Genomic DNA, 23,212 nt, shown 5'->3' with positions numbered 1-23,212 from the left:
ATCAGTTTTGGCTTTCAAAATAAAAGTTCGCCGCTTCGTATATTCTGGTACTTTTGGTGATTATTATTATTATTATTATTATTATTATTATTATTATTATTATTATTATTATTTTATCGTTGTTTCGGACAGAGTAGATCAGATTTTTAATTAATCTCAGAAGGTAGTATCAAACATAAAGTTACCGATAAAAGCAACCATTACATTACGTTGAATTATATTATATTACATGCAATACCAGAGCGTTGGTCAAAGACTCTTAATTTGTAGAAGTTCATGTTAGATGAAGCAAATGCTGATTTTTAAATATTATAAACTATTATAAATATTATAGTTATTAGTAATATGTACAGTATTTATTATAGTTTTTTTTATATTATATTATAGAATGAGTGTGTATATATAAAGTTAATACCAAAGAGACTAAAGGTGTAAGTGGCAATTAAATGTTATAATTATTGCTAATTTGATTTTTAATTAATTATTAAATAATAATTATTTTATACTGATAATTTGATCATTTTTAACGTACTTAAATGTTTGTTTTAGCAGTGACAATATGACCTCCCTCGCTGTTGTTTTGACGTAAACTTGTGTCTTACTAAATAATTCAAATATTAAAAAAAGAAGTAAGACGTGCTTTCCGTTTACGCACAATATTTATTAAATGTAATACACATGAAAGAAGAAGCCCTTTCTACATGGAAAAAAAACAAAAACAAAAAGGAAAAAAATAACAGATTCAAATTTGCAGGTGATCAATGGCCTCTGGGAGATGAAATATAAAACATTCTATCTGTGAAGCATGGTGGTGGTGGTGGTGGCACCATGCTGTGGAAGTGTTTAGCTGTAAATGGACTATTGCACTTGATGATTGCATCATGAGAAAGGAGATTATTTTTATTTTTTGTCGAAATACTGAAGCAAAAAACATTAGCCATCAGGCCTGAGGTTAATACTGGGCTGTAACTGGGTCTTTCACCAGGATTGTGATCCTAAGCAAACTTCCAAAATACATCCCATAAAAAAAAATTTAGTGGATTTAGCAAGGAAGCCCACAAACCACAAGTTCCACCAGTTCTGTCAGACAAAAAACCTATTGTGAGAAGCTTTTGGGTGAAAATGGCTACACCCAAAAGTATGATTCAGGTTTAAGCAACTAAAAGGTAACAAAAACAAACACTAGCTATGTATGTGTATGCAAGCTCATATACTGGTATAGGAAATAAAAGCTGAAAAAAATCAGTCTGTTGTTCGCAATTATTTTGAAATGACCTTGTATGGAAGCCTTAATTGACGTCACATGTTCGTAAATGTTTGGCCTCGACTGTAACATGACAGAATACGTTGTGGATTTCAGACACATCTCATTTTCGATCAGAATAAAGAATGCCCAGACACATAAGTGAAACTTTTTTAACTTTATATATACTGTATATAAAATGATTTCCATAATTGTTTCTTGGAAATTTGATTTCATTTTTTTTGTATAAACATTTCTCAAAAGGAATAAATGCTAAGCTGTAAAGTGAATATACATTATATAGAATATACATACAGTGTAAAAGTGCTGAAAAAAAAGTTACTGCATCTGGCTGATAAGATCATCTGTGCGTTAAAAATAATGCATTATCATTGTTATTTAAATGACAGGTGGATATGAAGTTTAGATATTTCTGTAGTATGTTACGTATGATTTTTTTTTTTAAAAAAAAGCAATATAATGGGTTGAATACTATGGATGTTGTTTTTTTACTTCACTCTGATGGAGTGAATTAGCATAAAATACCCTGTGGAAGTTGAAAACACGCCGTGCTGAAGGAATATCCTTTAAAAGAAATTTAGAAAGCGAGCTAAACAAACAATAAACAACTACACCATGTCAGATTCACAAGCCATCAAACATCAGTCCGCTACATTACAAAATACAACTTGAAGGATTAAATTCATTTCGTTACAATGGCTCCAATTTGGACCGAACGTATCTCACATATGGATGATGCTTAATATTAAACTATATCAATTGACTTTACTTCCACAGTGTGCTCCAATAACAACGGTACGGTTCTTTAGACAGAATGTAAAGAACGTGAGTACGCTTCATTGTGCTGTCTATTTCGATGTCCACGCGAAGGATCTCGGGAGGTTTTAGTCGAGACCCTCGTGTCCAGTATCATCAGCTGTTTTCGCTGTCCTCAAAAAGTCCATTGACGAGGCGAAGACAGGAAATAGTGACGTCTTTGGGTTGATGGACATTGGCCTGTAAGAGATTAGCGTGTGGTTAAGTTAATCCTAGACACAGTTTTGGGATCACAGAGACATGTGACACAACCTTTACTTATATATTTATTTTTTCAGCCATAATCCATAAAGAAGACAAACTTTACACTCAACTATAAGAATCCAAGGTATTCATACTTTAAATATGGTATGTAGCTATTTATACAGGTCATTTATAAAAATCAGTTCACCAAAGTAGTAATAATAATATGCCTGAATTCTCAGTATTCGATAAACAGCGAGCAAGAAAAACCTGAATGACCTGCTGCTTTCTCAGAGATTCATGGAAGTACAGTAATGCACACTGCGCTAGCCCATAATGCAACGGGACTGGTGCAGAAGAGCTGTCAGAAGCAAAAAATGCCAGAAGGCAGCGTGTCGGCACTTTAAATGGAAGCGCTTTAGGCATTAAACTTTTTTCCTTGAGGGTAAACCGTATTTGTTAAGTAAATTAAGCTTTTTGAAAGGTTAAACAAGAAAAAAAAAGTGTGGATTCTAGAAAAAAATAGGGATTTCTGTGGTTATGAGGACATCGTAGGTCACATGACAATGCCACCATCGTATGTTCAGTGTGTCTGGGTTGTGTTCGTAATGCATACATATACTGATCAGTACATACTGTATCGACAGCCTAGCAGCAAGTACTGAATAGAATGTAGTAGGTACTGAATCGAATGCAGCATGTACTGAATCAAATGCAGCATGTACTGAATCGAATGTAGTAGGTACTGAATTGAATGTAGTAGGTACTGAATCGAATGAAGTAGGTACTGAAACGAATGTAGTAGGTACCGAATCGAATGCAGCATGTACTGAATCGAATGCAGCATGTACTGAATCGGATGTAGTAGGTACTGAATCGAATGTAGTAGGTAGTGAATCGAATGCAGCATGTACTGAATCAAATACCTAGAATACAGTAGGTACCAAATAAAATGTAGTAGGTAATGAATTGAATGAAGTAGGTACTGAATCAAATGCAGCATGTACTGAATCAAATGCAGCATGTACTGAATCAAATGCAGCATGTTCTGAACCGAACACATTAAGTACTGAGTCGAATGCAACGGGTACTAAATTGAATGCAGTAGGTGCTAAATCGAATGAGATAAGTACTGAATCGAATGCTACCGAATTGCATGCAGTAGGTAGTGAATCGAATGCAGTAGGTAGGGAATCAAATCCAACAGAACCGAATCTAATCCGGTAGCTACTTGTCACAGTATGTGATTTCGAATGCAGCTAATCTCACACTTTAATCATGTCAGTGGATAGTTAGGTACAATAGCCTGAAGGACGTAAACAAGACTGTCTATAATCAGATACGAGCTGTAAAAATGTATGACTATATATTTTGCATGCGACTGCTTTTGCCATTAAGGAATCTTATTTCAGAAATAAATGTTTTTAGAACAGATTTTTTTTTAAAATCTCTGAATTTCAGCACGTGAAGGCATTTCTCAAATTGCTTCGGAAGTGATCTTGTTCTTACGAGTCTATTACCCCATGCTCCATTGTGAAACTCTTTCCACCAAGTTCAAACATCAGTCATTTAATGTTTAGGATGAAGGCAGAACGAGACTAGAACCATTAGAGAATTCAGGTATAAGGTTTACTTGTTTACCTGGAGTTCATTTCCCATGATAAAGTGCAGTACCTAGCAATATCCTATAGATTATTCAAGCTTCTACCTGTTTGTTGTGACACAATGTTTTGTTTGTCTTACCTAAATGTGTCCATTGCAGCCTAGGTATCTCTGGAAGACACTGTGACTGTCAAGAGTAGCAAAGCCAGGTCCTGTAGGGCACGACTGAGGACTGATGCAAGTATCCTGTTGTGGAATGGAGGACGTGCCCTCTAGTGGCTCACTGCATGTCCACTGAAAGTAACAGGATGCCTGCGGTGGACTCTGGTTGGTGGGTAACGTAGCCTTGCCGCATGATGTGATGGTCATGGCGTGCGCTTGTGGATGCTGCCGATCCGCGTTGGTGTTGAGAGGAGAGTGGTTCTCGAACATGCAGCTGCTGAGTGGCGAACACTCGTCCAGCGTCAGCCCGTTCTGCGGCGACTGGTACACGCTGTTGACAAAGTTGATGTGTTTATCGTTGCAGCTCTGAGAGCTCTCTGGCTGAAGATCAGCTGGTGGGAAGCCAGAACTCCCCAAACTCTGATAACAGCCCTCAGGTGCAAGTCTGTTCTTGACCAGGCTCTCACGGGGCTGCTCTGGCGATGGGTTTTGCCAAGCTTGGCTCTCTCTTTGCTGGGGGAATTTCGAGAGAGTTGGGTAGTTTATGGTAGGCGAGACATGGTTTTTTGTTGATGGGGACAAGGAAGGATTATGGCCTCCTGTACTCATATTGTTCCAAAGATTTGGAGTTGTTTGGCTTAGCTTGTGAATATGATTTGGTGAATGATTCATTTGTGGATTTTTAGCGTTATTGGCAGGGTAAGATGCAAACTGGCAGAAGGATTCTGTACTTTCCAGCTTGGAGGCCCTGCCTTTCTCAGTGGGTCTTGGTGGCCCCCATTCATTGTGAGGGGCAATGTTGTACATGCTTTGTGTTACTTTTAAACCCAGATGCATCTCAGTTTGGGTCATCAGCTGTGAGATTTTGCTAGCGCAAGTGGACAGGCCATTTTGTTCCGAGTTGAAAGAGTTATTCATGTGATTCTGGGAAGATATTTCTGTATACAATTGAACATTGTTATCCATGGTAGAATCTGTACTGGCAATTCTGTTCATCTGTTGCCCGGTTGTGGTGATAGTGTTCAATTTTCTGTCAGTCTTTAAATCATTTTTATCTGCTCCGATGCTGTTGAAGTTGTGATGTGCGAATTCACATCCGGAGTGCGCGATTTCTGCAAACGGATCGGTTTTGGTGGCGTTCGTCTGCAACATGGAACATGTATTGTTCTCCTTGTATAAGGCGTCCTCCACATAGGAGAATATGTCGTTGGTGAGAATTTCATTGAGACCAAGAGGCCTGTCATTACCATTATTGTCCTTGGTCAGCCTCAAAATGGCATTTTCCCACTCTTTCAGCTCGGCTGTGTCCACTTCCATTTGCTGAAGCGCCGTGCACAGATCTCCGTCGTGAGCCAGCTGTTCCAAGGTGTCAATCATGGACACGATGGTGTCCTCCTCGTTCCCAGGTTCATCATGCATGATGTGATTGGGGACGTTGAAAAGAGCCCAGCTATCCGCAAAGGCATCGTCTGCTGTAAATTGAGGCTTGATGTCCTGATGATAGATCGACTTGTCCTGTTTCTGCATCGAATCAAGGATCGAGCTCGGAGTCAAGGTCTTCTGGTTAACTCCGCTCCTGTCTTTGGGACTCATCATGTCAAGTGTTGGCCCGGTGTCGTAGAGCACTGCTTCACCTGTGGCGAAGTTGAATGGAAGCTGCATTGTCCTCTGGCGCAGGTGCTCCTCTCCTTCTGCATTTCTGAAGAGAAATAGAAAATCATGAGTCTTTTAAGCCTTTTGTGTTCTGTAGGCTGTTTTTGGATCTGAATTCATTCATACGTACACTAGGGCTCGCTGACGAGCAATAATAAAGTCAGGACGTCCTCCTTTGTAGACAAGCCTGGCGTTCGCCTGCACCCAAACCCATCCTCCGTTCTTGGTTAAAAGTCGGAAAACTGTCATTCCGCTCTCGCCGGTCTTTATCACTAGTATCGGATGACGGGAATTATTGTAAATAAACAACTAAATAAATATCACTGCCACATACTATATACCAACACAAAATAAAGACATTAAGTGTTTTTCCTATAAGGACATGTTATATGATACATGACACGAACATATACAGAACGTACTTCGGACGTGATTGTCGGCACAGTGCATCATATCAGCTGCATGAATGAACTGATATCCGGAGCCTCTCATGCATAGCTCCATTTCTGTGTAACCCAACACAACTTTCCCCCTAAAAAAACAAAACAGAAATCAGGTCATGTTTAAAATTTCAGCACAAATTTAAAAAAAAAAAAAAAAAAAGAATGGTTTATGGAAAACCCTTAATTTTACCTGGAGTCAATACCCATAGGAGTAAAGTCCAACTTATGCTTGGTCTGAAATATTAGAGTCTTAGTACGGATCTCCAGGATAGCCGACGGCTGAACAGGAGTGGCAATGGCAAAAAGAGCGAGCTGAGGCTGGACTAGAGAACCGTCCTCAGCCTTCCTGTTCTGCCCTAGCAGAAACTTCAACCTTCCTTGAAAGTTCAGTTTCTAAAAAAAAAAAAAAAAATACATAAACATTGAATAAAAGCAGTATTCACTGATCACATATAGTTGTCAATTGGAATAGGATCGCACCAGAAACCCAGACGAGTTGTCCAGGAGGCATCGGAAGCGGCACATGAAGCTCCTCTCGAGGAAAGACGAGTTTTCGGGTGGGATGTGCTGCGGGTCGTAGGTCACGATGTTCTTTGTGATGTCGCTGCTGTTCTGGGTACCTGGGGAGGTGAAATTAAATACACAGTGATAAGCTGATAAGAAGTAAACATCCTGTCGATACAGCGAGTAAAAGTCATTATATTGTCCGGAACTTTAGCCAAAATAAACATCACCATTCTCATGTAGTGTTTTTTTTTTTTCTTGGTGTAGCGATGAAAAATAAACCTTACATCTCTAACCCGTTTGTTATCTGCAACCCAATCATCCAAAATGAGAGAAGATAGACAGTCATGGCCAATTAGCATCCTGAACAGTATCCAGAATTATGAAACCCGCTTCGTGAGAACTTTCATGTTGATTTGAATAATAGTTTTAGTTTAGGTGCAGTTTTGCAATCTCGAAGTTGCACTTCCACCGGATAAAACCCCAATAATACTATGGTCACAATGCTCTAGATGAGAATAATATTTAGTGTACGCCGTCATATAGGAAAATAAATAGTAATAAAATAGTGGAGGACGACTGGCTTACCGTCAGCTTCCACGTCCAATAGGTTTGGGTCGAGGGCGAAATGCAGCTGTCTTCGGAACATGGCTCTGTCGTCTATGTGGATGAACTCAAACACACTCTGGTGGACAACATCAGACTGGAAAACAGAGTGAAAACAAAACAACAGCAATTAACATCCGCTCCAGAAGCAGCAGGTTCGGACCCAGTTTTTGCCCCACAACCATGAACTTACTGAACTCAACACTACACCAATAGGACCCTGATGTCTCACTAATACTAATACTTCACTATCTGTAACCACACTGCTGTTCTGCTCCACACTGTTACACCTTTTTCTGCCAATTATAATGGTATATAACTGTACATTCATCGCTTACACTAGTTTATATCTGTTTATGTATATTATCTGTACATACACTGTATATTTATTGGTTACTCTTGTACATATAATGTACATAACCCACAGATTTGCACAATATATACAGTACAGTGCAAAAGTTTTAGGCAGGTGTGAAGAAATGCTGTAAACAAAGAATGCTTTGAAAAATGGAAGTGTCAAACTTTTACTTTCATAAATGAACAAAATGCAGTGAATGAACAAAAGAGAAATCTAAATCATATCAATATTTGCTGTGACCACCGTTTGCCTTCAAAACAGCAACAATTCTTCTAGCTACACTTGCACACGGATTTTGAAGGAACTCGGCCGGTAGGTCGTTCCAAACATCTTGGAGAACTAACCACAGATCGTCTGTGGATGTCGGCTTTCTCACATCCTTCTGTCTCTTCATGTAATCCCAGACACACTGGATGATGTTGAGATCAGGGCTCTGTAGGGGTCGTGCCATCGCTACATGCTGGTTTGAAGGCAAAAGTTAGTAACACCAAATATTGATTTGATTTAGATTTTTCTTTTGTTTGCTCACTTTGCATTTTGTACATTGACAGAAATAAACACTCATTATTTATATTTCCGAAAGCATTCTTTGTTTACAGCATTTTTTCAAACCTGCCTAAAACGTTATATAATATATAACATATCTATATATTTTATTGGACATATCATACTTTGTTTTGCATGTACTTACATGTTACCTGCCATAACATTATTTATTATTGTACATATACTGACAGAATTATCTGCACTTGTTCCTTTGCACATTTCCTTTCTACTATTTCCACTTCTGGTAGATGCTAGGTACAACCTTTACTATGCTTTACTATCTATCTATCTATCTATCTATCTATCTATCTATCTATCTATCTATCTATCTATCTATCTATCTATCTATCTATCTATCTATCTATCTATCTATCTGTCTGTCTATCTGTCTGTCTGTCTGTCTGTCTGTCTGTCTGTCTGTCTGTCTGTCTGTCTGTCTGTCTGTCTGTCTATAAATGCAATAGCGAATGTAAATAGAAATCTTAGCTGTTCATGCTAATCATCATTGGTGCTTCTTGTGGTTAAAATCCACAAAGCTGCAAGACAGAAATTGTCAACAACAGTCAAAAGGTCTTTCATGGAAAGGTGTCAGAAATAAACCCCACCCTTTCGTGTGTTTATTCTTTCTTTTCTGTCCCATCATTCCTTTTTTTTTTTTTTTTTTTTTTTTTAAACCAGCGCACAACGATAATAGTGTAAGTTTCGCCGATACCAGAGACAGACCCGATACCGGCATGCTGGCTGTTATAACTGATCAGACCAGACTTCTGTATACGGAATGTCTTTAATCGCTGTAAAAAATATACGCCGGTGGATTTATTCCTAAATGATTCAGTGCAAATTCAATTCAGGGGCAGCACAATAGCGCCTTTCATAGCACTTGTCAGGATTCTGGCATGAGCGCAAGTGACGGTACTTAATGCTTTCGGTTAAATGTCGTAAACAAAACACAGACGTGAACCAAAACCGTACTGACTAAACAGGCACGGGTTAGGTGATGTATGAAGAGAAGAAACAGGGTCGGGGAACTATAAACAGACTAAAGTCAAAGCCGGGAGCGTATACGATAGACAGAGGCTTAGCAGCAACTGGTACAGGGAGACGCAACGACTGAGTGAACTGGATGTCCTTTATACTGCAGGATGTGTAGAGGAGGAATGTAGGTCGAGGTGTGTGTGTGTTTAGTAACCTCGAAGGCGATCATTTCCGTAGGCTGTGTACTGGGTAATGAAGAGTCATGACACCGATATCAGTATTCGGTCCCGGATCTTCTTGGTGATAATCTTATAGCTGAGCCATCGTTCGCTAACGTAAAAGACAAAGCCGTTATCTCACCTGATGGAAGCCAAGGTAGTCCTGAATGGTTGGCGACACGTAGAAGACGTAACCTTCTGCAGTGACCACCAGTACGAAACCATTGAGAGCCTAGAAAAAAAAATATATTTTGACTGAACATGTTGCGTTACTTTGCACTGTTCATCAATAAAACCGTTCAAAATAGTAAACATTAATTGAAACATTCCAACATTTCATTTCAATTTTTTTTCTAGATTCATGCCATCAAAGTCTTTATTGTAGACAAAAAATGATTGTAATTGAAATACACTTTCATTGTTACATTTGTTTTGATTTACATTAGTCATATTCATATTGTTTGGAATTTAGATAAATACAAACTGTAGAAAGGATTTTGGTGTATATTTTATTATTATTATTATTTCTGTATTTTTTTTTAAAGGATGTCTCAATGATGTCTAAGTGTTTTTAAAACTATAAGACCTGAGAGTCTAAAAAAAAAAAAACATAAAAGAACATTGTATTTGCCACTCGAACAGTCGTTGCGCAAACGTGACAGTTTTCAACACGGAAACATTTTGGCACCGTTGTGAGTACAGCAGATGGTACAAGTGAAGCCAAGCGAAAAAGAAAACTAACACACTGCTTTGTTTGCCGTTGCTAAGCGTGACCATTCTTTTCTAAACAAACTCTCTTGTCATATCTTCCTCACATTTATTACGTTTCTTTTAAATAAATGATCTGCCGTCACCTTCATCCACCTTAATAACGCTGTGAAATGTGACACGCACTGTGACGTGCCTGGAACTGCTGTCTGTAAGGAATGAAGCCCATTATTGATCATGCCAATCAAAATCTTACCTGAAGGAGAAGATCCCCCTCTGAGAAGCCCTTGGCGTCCATTTTGCTGGCGTCTAAACCGTTTCCTGCGTGAAACTCCGAACGGTTTTTCCTCATGGTGGCTGTAATGGAGGAGAAGAACTTAGACGACAACTCGGCTCTCATCACCGTGCACATGAATATACAAATGGTTGCACTTTATAGCTTTAGGAAGTTTGCACTTAATTTGATAAGTTCTTCTTAAACTAGGATGGATTTTTCAGTTTTTGACCACAGAGTTAAAGAGAGTAATTATTTATCATCACACCATCCAGTGTCACCCTTCTGAGTGACCTTTCGACGCGCTCATTGGGCCTAAATTAATACATTTAGAATCAATTTCCTCAATTTCTAGATTTCTTTAAAGCCGCCTCGTGACGATATCTTAAGTCGTTTTCTAGTTTTTTTTTCAGTTTTTAGGTTTCAGGATCTGGGTTGCTGATTGAGGATGGGTTCAAGTCCTGGCACCGCCCAGCTGCCACTATTGGGCCCTTGAGCAAGGCCCCTAACCTTTTCTGCTCCAGTGGTGCAGTATCATGGCTGACCCTATGTTCTGACCCCAAAATGCAAAGTTGGGATACGTGAAGACAGAATTTCGCTGTTCTGTAATGTACATGTTACAAAATAAAGGCGTCTATGTATTCTCTCTCTCTCTCTCTCTCTCTCTCTCTCTCTCTCTCTCTCTCTCTCTCTCTCTCTCTCTCCCTAAAAGAAGCTGAATTGTTGAGTAAAAAAAAAATCAGATTTTTTCCCGTAACTATATAAAAGACAGAAAAAGTGCCATTTTTGTTCCTTGTGATAACCCGACGCCGTGTCCACTCAGCAACAAGGCTCTGGATTTCGGTGAATGTTGACATGTTTCAGGCTTGGCGTTTTTTTTTTTTTTTATGTACTGCTTTGGTTTGCATTACATAAAGGCTCTATATATCTCTACGCTGCGTAATCAGAGGTTGCGGCTCCCAGGAGACTCGGCTGATTTCCTGTTTCTCACAGTAAAACAGAAAAGATGTGGATGAAGTGAACCCAGCATTTATTTTCTCTCTCTCTCTCTCTCTCTCTCTCTCTCTCTCTCTCTCTCTCTCTCTCTCTCTCTCATATCCAGACCACTTCTTAGAGGGTTGGAACATGTCCTCACCAGCATCGAACACACTGGTAGTAAAATGTTGGAAGTTTTTTTTGTTTGTTTTTTTTACTGAGACGTTGGTATGGCTGTAAAGTTTCCCAGTGAAAGACGGCAGGTGTTACACCTGTGGAAATTTGGAGTATAAAGCACTCTGAAACAAGTGGTACACAAATGTACACACCATTTATAGTCTATTCACCCTATCCATAGCTTTAGGCATTGCACTATTTTCATATACTGTATTAATATATTTATTTTTTTAATATTTTTTTTCCTCTGTTCGGTTCAGATAATTCTGGTTTATTTGATCAGAATTGATTTGACTTCTATTTTTTTTAATGGTAAAAAGCATTACGCTGCATGTTGTGCAGTGTGTGATTGGTTATAGAAAGTCGTTGACCTTGAGTAATCGAAGAAATAACAGATTAACATATTAGATTAGACTTTAGCTGTGGGTTTAATTTCTCTGGGGCAAAACAGACTGAATCAGACTTCAATATTAATCAAATGTTCATTGGTGTTTGATCAGCAGTCACACGCTACTACTGTGTGCTTCACGCATCAGGTCGCTTATTTGGTTTAGCCATAGCTTTATAAAATGAAAACTTTTCATCTCTGAGATTTCCCATGAGGCAAAGTTGAAGTCTAACAAAGTTCTACAGGACGTTGTCCCACAGAAAGAACAAACAACTATCAATAATCCTCCAAGCAAGTGGGTAAAAACCTTTAAAATACTTAAGATTTGCTAGGAAAGCTTGCAAGAAAGTTCTAAAGCTACATGATCAGCAAAAATTCCTCTTTTTTTTTTTTTTTCTCCAGAAAACACACAAACCGCATTCACATCTTGGCCCCATCATCCAGCGTACTCTTAATCTTAAACTAAGCTTTTGTTTCATGTCAAAGGAACCATGCACCATCTGAGACAGAAAGGCAAGTCCAGACTTGCACGGGTTGCTCTGGGAGATTGAATAAGGACAAAGACGGAGAGGGAAGAAGAAAAAAAAAAAAACCCTCGCGTAGGATTTACCGAACTAACTCACTGTTCTTGAAACTGGCAATCTAAAAGGTGGCCCTGCTTTAAATAACACGCAAGCACGCTTATTCCAAGAGCTAGAAGAGTGAGTCGATAATAAGACGCGTCTATATTCGGTAGTTGAGTAAGAGAGAAGGAAAACAGCAGGCAGATTCCTGCAGCAAACAAAGACCAAGGTAAAAAAAAAAAAAAACAGACAGAAAAAGCACACAAAACAAACAAAGGTTTAAAACTATGTGTTGCATTTTGGAGAAAAGTGTATGTGTATGTGTGAGTGTGAGTAAGTGAGTGAGAGTGTGTGTGTGTGTGTGTGTGTGTGTGTGTGTGTGTGGACAATAAATGAGACAATGGAGAGCTAATGGGTAGCAGCCAAACAGTTGCGTGACTAGAGTAGACGGCCGGAGCAGGGAGAGGCCACATCCTGGCTTTTTCCTGCAGCAGCTGTTCAGATAAGGAAGCATTCTTGTCAGCGGAGCTTACAGAGGCCCGAGGGACCCTCGCAGGAGAGACGTAAGTGTGTTGATTACGGTAAACATTGGGTCGCCTGCCGTTAACCTCACGCTCACGCTCATGGGTGCAAAGATCTAGAAACCGACCTTTAGAGCGAAAGCACTCCCAAATGAGTTTCTCACAGATATGTTCAGGGGTCAACTCGCTTGAGGAGAGAACGGAAAAAGAAATGCTCTGCCTGAAATAACAGGAGATTCCCGACAACACTCGACAGACGGAGAATGTGAAACTGTTAGAAATTCGCCAGAAAACCGCAAAACCTTCAAGGAATCTGAATCCAAGGATGCTAAAATTAAGACTAATCAAAAGACTACCATTTCTTCCCGTTAAGATAATCCACACCCACTTTCCTGTGACATTGGCCAGGACATGGAGTTAAAACCCCAAAGATTCTAATGACTACAGATGCACAGATGCATCAGTTTCTGCCTAACATTTCTGCCTAACATTCTGCCTGCCATTTATGGATATTACGATTGTCGTCTTGGTTGTGTTGTAAAGTGTGCTGAGACACCGTGAAACATTCCTAATACACAAAAATGGATTTGAGGAATAAAACGATTCTGATTCTGATACTGGGATGAGTCCTACCCTCGGATCAGTCCTACACATTTTCCTACCAGCATCTGATATCGAATGATATTACAGTGATCTGCATCTCCTACAGCATCCATCTACAATAAAACCAGACTGGATAAAACAACATAAACGAATCCAACTACGTTCGCAAATAACTATCGGATTTAGAACTGTACTCGATCCAAAGGTAGTTGATGTAGCTAATTAAATAATTTCATTTAAACTGCTGGTGGTATAAAGTGGTATACAATACAGTGGCTCGAGTGGTTAAGGCCCTGGGTTGTTGAGTGGAGAATGGGTTCAAGTCCTGGCGCCACCAAGCTCCACTGATGGGCCCTTAAGCAAGGCCCTTAACTGCCTCTGCTCCAGTGGTGCTGTATCACGGCTGACAAAAAAATATGTATGTGGTAGCCTAGTGGTCTTGGTCTTGGGCTACCAATCAGAAGGTTGTGAGTTTGATCCCAGGTTTACTAAGATGCCACTGTTGGGTACCTGAGCAAGGCCCTTAATGCTCAGTTGTATCAATATGAAATAATGTAAGTCGCTCTGAATAAGGGTGTCTGCCAAATTCTGGAAATGTAAGATGATGCTTCATGGGATGTGGTAGCTCAGTGGTTAAGGTGTTCGACTACTGATTAGAAGGTCATGGGTTTGAATCCAAGGTCCACCAAGTTCCCACTGCTGGGCCCCTCAATTGCTCGGGTATATAAACAGAAATAAAAATGTAAGTCATTCTGGATAAGAGTGTCTGCTAAATGCTGTAAATGTATGAACTCTTACTCCATGGCATTGATGTGCTTCTATATTTATACTCAATAGTGCAATGGGGGAGAAAATATCCAGCAAAATCTGTTGGAAAATTGTCTGTTTTGAAAGAAAATTATTTCTTAGAAGTCAAAAGTCATTTACACAAGGTTCCAATGCATATAAAATATTTTTAAAAATGCTTGGAAGGCAAAACCGATGTTCCAGGAGCCCAACCTCTGGGGAAAGTTAGGGGAAGTTGTTGAGACAGACGTAGTTGCATGCTCAGGAACTCCAACTACGGACAAGTTATGGGAAAAGCGGTGTGTTCGTTCTTGTGTGTTTACTGATGAAAAATACCAAAGACACTACCTAGAAGCCTTGTTGCGAGACTGCAGTCTGGAGCAGGGCGGCGGTGGTTCTGGGGGGGTTTGAGTGAGATCTAGGATGTTTATTCTGTGTGATGCAAAGTTACCATCTAAACACCAAATTCAGGAACGATGAACAGGAACGGAGAAGCACTTTTCTGCCTGCTTCTTCTGTTAAATCGCTAATTTGCATGGTGCACTGCGAAAGGTGATCTTACCATAAATATCAGGTCTCATTATGGCTGTTTGTATAAACAGGAACTGAATACAGTATCTCCAAAGGATGGAAAGATACGGAATTAATTTATTATGATCTGTTACCACTGTCGAAACGTGGAAATCCTGCCCTCGGCACCTTCAAAGGAAATCCTGATCTTCCTCCTGTGGATGGATCTGAGACTACTTCTGCTTTTCAGAGACAGGAAGTCTAGGCAGGCTATAAGTTGAGCGTCAGATAAGAAAGGCTCATGTCATTTGACTGCAAATAACACAAGGATTCTGGTTTAATTGAATGGTTTAGTACTTTCTGGTCCGTTATGTTTGTGGTTGCAGTTAAAGCAGGAAGGCGACTGCGTAGTGTCGGACAATAATACGACGTATTTTATGACTCGATCTTTACTAAACCTGGGCTATGATTGCGTAAAATCTTTACTTTGCAACTTGTAGGCTTGCACAAGCATGCGTTATTCTGAGCTTGCTCACAATTCAAAGCATGAGAAGGAAAGAATAGATTAGAAGAGACCTATTGAGTTATCCAGGCGCACAAACTTTGTAATTTGGAAGCTGTTGTGTGACTGCTGCGATTTCCTGAGCTCACTTTCCATGAATCTGCCTTCCCTATCATCAAGAGGATGAAAGATCTATTCATCAAGTCTTCGCTCTATTCAGTTGTGTTTATGCACATAAACAGGAACAAACCAGACCACATTCCATTTATGATTTCACCAGAAGGAAGCGGTGGCTCTCACTGTTTTTCTAATGTCAAATCCTTTTTTAAAAAAATAAAAAAATCTCACGCAAACACGCGTAAATAAGCTCCGACCTTTCCGTCAGGTGATGTATTCGCGGGTAGGGTTTAACCGAACAAGCTACAAACCTTCATTTATCTGCAGCCAGTTCAGATCCAAACAAGCCCTGATGTGTGCTCACTTATCTGGATTCAGTAGAGTCCCATCTTTCTCCACTGAGGATTTTGCTTGTCTGATCTTTATCATTTTCCAAAATGATAATCAAAGGTTGGAGAAAAGGAGCCGGTGTGCTGGCGTCATCACGATTTAAAACAAAGATGGACTAGCCCAATATACGTCTAAATTTAGACGGCAGGATCTGATAAGGCGGCGGTTTGCATGGGGGTGGAAGGTTGTTTTGATAGGTGCACATTTGCTAAAAATTAAAGGGCTTTTTGGTGCCTTGATTGAACGGCGTGTCTCAGAGAAGGTGCAAAAGCCCAGAACATGAAGTTGGGATTATCAAAAGGCATTATAAATAAGGCATATGTTTAGGGAAAGCTTTCAAGCATTTGTTTTAGCTGGATCAGTTCTCAAAGTTCCCGTGTAAAGCTCTTAACTAAATGCTTCAAACATCTGTACCTAGTTAAAAATCTCAAGGTGTAAACTGTCTCCTCCTTAACAAGAGATGCATTTATTTATTTTTTTCTACACAGATCCACTTTGCGTGCTAAGCATTTCCTCAAAGTCTCAAGGAAGAAAATATTTGTTTTGGAATGTCATTGTGTCATTGTGAAACCGAATGAAAAGTTGCAAGACGACGTCTTTGAGCGGTGTCCAAGTGCGGCTCTAGATGGATGTCAGCCAAACCCATTTTCTTTTGTAAATGCTCAAAAACACATAATCACGCACATTTAAACTCAGTCAGAGGAACAGCACAAAGACAATGTGAGGAACCACAATGAATCGCATTCAAGTGCACACAAAGGCTTGTAAGGAATCGGGCTTGGAATCACAATACAGCCATCTGATACTGGACAGTTTACAGAATGTCAGCCATTTTAAGTATTGTTCTTTTAAAAGCCTGCACCTCTAACCAAAACAAGCTTTGAATCCACTCATTCAATCGTTTGTGGTAGAGATCTACTTAATATCGCATGCCAGAATGTGCTAGTGAGGACGCAAGTTGTCTTTGTGGTTCTTCTGGAAGCTTCCTTGGGATGAGTTTGGACCTGAAAACGTTTGGCGAGTCGTGCTATCGTGTTTCCTCTGATGGATATCTTTGATGAACTACACTGTATATTCATATAAAAAGTGGCTCCTAGCACTCAATCATTTTTATAGCGGTCCTAGCTGTAAAATGGTTTGCGGTCACTGCCACTGTAAGTAAGCGATGAATTATGGGTGGCCGATGACGAAATTTACAGCTGTTTTGTGAAGTCAAAGTCTGCTGTTGAAAGCGATCTGTAAATAACACCGTAAGGCAACGTGGTCTGGTCGTGTGAACAGAACATGAACTCTCGTGTCGATGCGTCCCAAATGTAATACTACACACTAGGCCTGTGCGCTCTATGGGCTGAATGAGTGTATGAATTATAGAAGGGTTGCATTGTTTCAAACGGAACACGGGAATAACAGGTAGGTCGGCTTGAGAACAATGAAGGGCACTGTGAATTTAACACAACCCGATAACCTGTATCTAATACTAAGCAAAACCTAACCATACTAATCTAACTAAGCATCGAAACTAGTCAACACTTAAAGCTACATGATGTTTGGCTAAGTGAACGACAACCAGAAAAATAAGTCGAGTCCCAGTCGAAGCCGAATGCTATTCGTTTTAGCTGAATATGGCTATGTCGTCTCGTCCACCGGGATGTTAGCCATATTGAACATGTTTTCTATTCCAGCATCAACGCCTGGTAGCCCCGCCCCTTTTCAGCTATTAGAGCAGAACTGTGAAGTGCATGAAGCATCCAAAATTCCATGTGCATCATTGTGGTATATTACAAAATGATGTAACGGATAAGTATGCGATTTGAGACGCATACTTCTCGTGTTTAATTCTTGGTACATTAGGTATGATCGTCATCTCTTGATGCAGAAGGAGGACAAGAACGAGTCGGTTCTAAATCATGAACTCTTGGATGAAGGTAACACAAGAATTAACCTCATGGGATCAATAAAATCTGTCAGTCAGTCTGTCTGTCTGTCTGTCTGTTTGTTTGTCTGTCTGTCTAGTTGAAGATTTCCAGCAGAAAGTCTCCCTACAAATCTAATGGTATGCCCAATTCAAGAAATAAAAGAATGCTGGTGCGCCTGATTAAGTGCAGAAATGGATCCGAACGTATGAAATTGCTCCATGTCATTTGGAGCAGCTCAAATTCACCTCTTGCTCTTCTACCGACCCGCCAAGAGCTCCTCAGAGCGTGCCATACAAACCAGAAACCTTTACTGACTAGCATGACACCAGGTTTGAAGTTTTGTCTCTGGTGTTTCATAAAGTTTGTCAAAGGTTCATCTGCTGAACACAGGAAGTTTCATGTGGCACGCTTGTACATAAATTGCAAAATTAGGTAAGGGGGCATGGGGTTGTGGTGCACAAGTGGAGTAACATAGGGAGGTGTCAACGTGTCAGCAATGTCACCATCTCATCGTGGAAAACAAATAATAGGAAACAGTCTCACTCTTGTAGCATGTGTAATAATCATTTCTCTTTTCTTTTCCCCTCTGACTATATACAAGGCCCAATAAGGTGTGGTAAAGATGTCAAGCTCCTGTACAGAGAGACAGCCCAGGCTATTTATGAGTGCTTCATGACTGAATGAAGCCAAACGACTGACTCAATGGCATTTTGTATGACTAATCGCTTTGATGTAAGATAAAAGCCACTCGTGTACGTTCATTTCGCTGGCATGGTTATTTCAATACGCCACATGTTTCTCTTTTGTTCGCTACAAGTTTGGCATCGATTTATTCTAATCCTGGCCAAACAGATTTTAATCGTAATATGTCTAAAGGCAGTGTATCTCCGCGTCTTGGATTGTGGATAGAGTCGCCATGACAGCCAATGGGTAGAAATCCAGTAAAGGATAAAAAAGGTAAACCGTCTAGACGTTTGGTCTATTACTGCAGGTCATGCATGGCATTTGTCTCATAGCAGATGTTCATTACTGATATTAACTTGCTTGATCTTTAAAACGTTGGGGCCACCAGCAGAAGTCGTAAAGGACGTGTTCTTGGTTTGTTGAGTCAGATTCTCCACATGCTAATCATTCCTGTGCACAGGATATTCATCTTGATGGCCTCCATAGTCACTATATACCTGGTAGAGTGTCGTGACATCATGACGACATCTGCAGATTCGGCCTGAGATAACAGTCTACTGGAGGGAAAGTTTTCTTCAACAGTACCTCAGACCTTTTTTGAACCCTTTCTAGAAGCAAAAGTGCACTCAGTTTAGATGTTTTTTCTTTTTCTTTCTTTTTTTTTTTTTTGAGCCGTGGAGGGTTTCCAACATTCTTATAAAACCCCACAAATGCACTGCAATGGGTTAATGTCCAAAAAAACAAATTGAAGAATTCTGTAAGCTTTTAGAGGTTGCCTAGTACCATGAAATATTTTGTAAGTTTAAATCACGATGGAAACGCAGCTGGACTCAATTACGGTGATGACCTGATACTGGAGAACATTTCAAAAAATGATTTCCTTGTTGCCTTAGATTGGGTTACAGACTCGACTCAATGACCCTAAAGCAAACACATCGTTCCTCATCCGAACCGATAAACATTACGGATTTCTGATGGATCAAAACAAAACAAAACAAAACGAACACATGGACATTGTGGGCTTTTCTTCAAATAAATCTAACTGCTTTCAAACTAACCGTTGAAGAAGCTCTTCACTTTCAGGTAGCCCACGCTCAGACGCAGGACAGACAGTTTGTCCAATCGAGTGCGCACGTTCTCTGGGAAGGGCAACATGTTGGTCAGCCTGTCCAGCTCGCCGTTCAAGCGATCCCTATGCCTCTTCGATGGATTGGACTTGGCGACATCAGGAGCCGTTTTCCTATCGAAGGAAAGTGAAAGCATGTTAAAGGACGAAAGTGCACACAGTGTCTTCTAGATGTCTATATTTCATTTTGTTCTTTTCCAAAACAAGTTGATATAGATGCCATAACTTGCACAAAGGGTTAAAAATCACACATTAAATAGAATGAAGTTTTGGATTTTGGCTGCTTTGTGTCTCTAAACAAACAACAGAAACATCAGTTCATGGTAAAGCTGAGAAAAGCTGCAACTTTAACTTACTAAGTTTCAATCGGCCATTATACTACAAAGCGGGAAACAACAACTAAAAAAAAAAAAACAAGGACACCTTCATTTTAATGAAGACACCTTCAATTTAAATGTGTGCATTGGACAACACTTGCTATACTCGGGCATGATAAGACCGCCCCACGTTCTTCGATTAGGAATTCCGAGTTGGCGTTTCCATGCTTTAGGCGGAGTTTTCGTCAAATGTAGCATGAGCGACGATGGTACACGTCAATGTCTACTCATTGATGTCCCATATGGGCCACTATGCAATCATGTGACCACATCTATTGTAGACTACAGTCTTTCAATTATAATTACGGTCATTATAGTGTATAAAAATGGAATGCCTAGGGCTTTTTTTTTAATCCAACCATCATCCATCCATATAAAAAGTGTATACAGTGTGTCATTTTGTTGTATAGTTTTATAATTGTAGTGTAACATGTTGTCGGAATAATAAGGATATAGTGTGTTGGGTGAGAGTGTGGTCAGAGAGAAAGTAACAAGAGATCTGGTGTATATTAATCTCTACATAGTACATCTTTTGAGACATTCCTCTCCAGCCTCCACAGACCTGACATAGTCCAGCCTAAACGAGACGTCTGTTTAGGAAACATTTAAACCCCCTCCTCTCAGAGCCACATCAAAAAACCACTCCCAGACTTCCTCCATGCTAATAATGGTACTATGTTTAGACTGGCAGGGCCGTATTTGTCTTTGAACATGCGAGATACCGTTCAACGGTCCATTAGTAAAATGTAATGCAAACAAGTAGGCAAAACACAATTACACATACACACAGAGTGCAGGCATGTGAAGGTGTAGTCAAGATGTGATGGGACTGTTCTCTTTGGGTTTAGAATTTAAACATGTTTGTGTGCATCGAGGTTGTGAAGTCTTCCACGATCCTTGCCTGGCCGGCATCCTGGACTGGATTGGGCAAATATGAATCAGTCAGACGAAATGTGAACGCATGGCATGGCAAACCACTTTGTATGTTTAAAACACATGTAACATCACGGCCGGGATAAATTTAGGAGGTGAAGTTTGTCATGACGTGTAAGTTGTACAGTCTCAGTCTAGTTACATAAGCATGACAGTATGATGATGTTGAAGAATAGTCATACGTAATGTAGCACAGAGATATCCGTAAATCAAAAACAAAAGTTAGAGGACATTCAAAGAGACAATGTTTTCACAGCTAAGACAAACAAATCAATGCCAGGCAGAGGCAACATAAAAAGAAGGAAAATATATCATGCAAATATAGAAATTAAAAACAAGTTTTTTATGTCAAAATCCAGAATACTCTAAATGCATAGATGAACCTAGTAATTATAGTAACTGTTAATTATTAGGTACTGATATTGGAGTAGCGCGCGCATGCGCACATGCTCCTTTACCTGTCTGAGCCTTTCAATACAGGTGAAAAATAATTAAAATGTACATTTATTTGTTTTTATGTCTTTTTTAATGCATATGAAAATCGTTTTTTTTTTTCTTTTTTTTTTTATCCAAAAACCATATAAAAAGCTGATTTTAAAAAAAGCTGTATACAAATAGCATCTTCTCTATTCCTAACAGAGTAGATCATTTAGATACTGCTGATAAATAATCTTCTGCGCAGGCGCGGTAGCAGGTTCTCGGCTCGCGTGCGTTTCGTGTGAACAACTTCAGGGGGAAAAACAGAGCGGGTCCTAAAATATGTCAACAGAGGGGTAGTCGAGAGGGAAAAGAGCTTTCCCACATTAAAAAAAAACTAAAAGGGAGAGAGAAAGGGTGGTGGTGGCGGTGGGGGTGTAGCGTATATCACGTTACACTAACATACTTGAGGCCAGCGGAGGCCGGCGCTCCCCCAACCCCCCCTCCCTCTTACGATCATCGCGTGCGAGCAAAGCTCAGCGCTTGAAGCGCGGTCGTACCCAAATCCCTTCTTGTTCACTATTTAGGCGCCCTACAGTACCACATGAAACAACTGTGCCTTTACAAAGCCGAGTGCACTACATATCCAATTGGGCGCGATTTAAGCTTTTCATTCAGTCTTTAAAGGATTAACAATTACGTTCAATGATATGATGAATGGCAATAAAATAAATAAATAAATTTGCCAACAAACAAACAAACATTGTGGCTGATTAATTTATAGCTTTACAGCCTACTACTGCTACATGTTGATATATGTTTACAGCCTACGTGTATAACACTTTTTTAATATAACAAGGCCATGATATTTGGATGTAATTTATAAAATATAATAAATAATAGCTTACTGTTTCTGGGCAGGTTTCTTTCTCTTCTTGCCTGCATACCTGTCGTTGTCCAACATGGTCACGCTTTAGAAATACTCCAGCCACCTGAGAGAAATCCGTCAAGGTGAAGATGAAGTCCAGAGGGGAAATAAAACTCCAGTTTTAAGTCATTAGTGTTTTTCCTCTTCAGTAAAATGGACACGCTCCATAACAACAACAACAACAACAACAACAACAACAACAACAACAACAACAATTGTGTTCCGCCTTTTAGGCTTCAATCAGAGCAAACACACAATGACACTGAAATCCTTTCAAGATATATAAATATACATTTAAAAAAATATCATTTATACCAAAGCGACCCTAATCCTGTCAGTGTCTTTTGACTTCAATTGGGACACACGGACTATTCTGGCAGGTAGTGTGCGCGCGAGCGTGTGTGTGTGTGCGCGCGCGAGCGTGTGCGTGTGTGAGTGAGTGTGTGTGTGTGTGTGGCTTTAGGCACGGGGCGTTTCAGGAAACTATACTATTTTTTTTAAGGTGGACTGCACACTTGAAAAAGTGCATTCACAATACTCGTGTGTGTGTGTGTGTGTGTGTGTGTGTGTGTGTGTGTGTGTGTGTGTGTGTGTGTGTGTGTGTGTGTGTGTGTGTGTGTGTGTGTGTGTGTGTGTGTGTGTGTGTGAGAGAGAGAGAGAGAGAGAGCGCGCCCATGCGAGTAATTAATAATTTAGCTATAACACGTATATAACATATATCTGATTTCTATATTTAAACCTTATGGTTTTTAATTTGTAAACAAACGCCTCACCCAGTCACTGTGCAGCAACTGATGGTTTTATTATACAATTTAATGCAAACTTTTTTTGTATTGTCTTAGTAGAATAGCAGTGTAGGGTGGGGCGGCAACATACTAATTCACATCCGGAGGAAATAATAGAATTTAGCTTCCCTTATCAGTTTGTGGCCCAAGTAGGAGCTCCATGGGGTGTAAAAGGTGCACATACACGCCGAGTCATTACATT

General features: G+C 39.8%; 1 protein-coding gene across 2 annotated transcripts; it reads right to left on the bottom strand.

Moving 5' to 3' along the window:
- Nucleotides 1-1,710: 1,710 nt before the first annotated feature.
- Nucleotides 1,711-22,684, bottom strand: LOC113646263 (aryl hydrocarbon receptor-like). 2 transcript variants are annotated; one of them, XM_027152424.2, is made up of 12 exons: nt 22,541-22,684; nt 22,206-22,289; nt 19,503-19,684; nt 10,295-10,395; nt 9,473-9,562; nt 7,216-7,330; nt 6,604-6,743; nt 6,314-6,516; nt 6,103-6,212; nt 5,811-5,952; nt 4,007-5,726; nt 1,711-2,260 (listed from the first exon to the last, which is right to left on the bottom strand). In XM_027152424.2, the coding sequence occupies exons 2-11, from the start codon at nt 22,259-22,261 to the stop codon at nt 4,007-4,009; spliced, it is 2,859 nt and encodes a 952-aa protein (XP_027008225.1). In that variant the 5' UTR covers nt 22,262-22,289; nt 22,541-22,684; the 3' UTR covers nt 1,711-2,260. The 2 variants fall into 2 exon arrangements, with proteins under 2 accessions (XP_027008225.1, XP_027008224.1); XM_027152423.2 differs by having other exon boundaries at nt 22,206-22,664.
- Nucleotides 22,685-23,212: the final 528 nt, after the last annotated feature.

This window comes from Tachysurus fulvidraco, chromosome 6 (genome assembly GCF_022655615.1).
Source record: "Tachysurus fulvidraco isolate hzauxx_2018 chromosome 6, HZAU_PFXX_2.0, whole genome shotgun sequence".
Lineage (NCBI taxonomy): Eukaryota > Metazoa > Chordata > Actinopteri > Siluriformes > Bagridae > Tachysurus > Tachysurus fulvidraco.
Note: the sequence above shows the minus strand (reverse complement) of the source record. Positions and strands in the feature narration are given on the sequence as shown.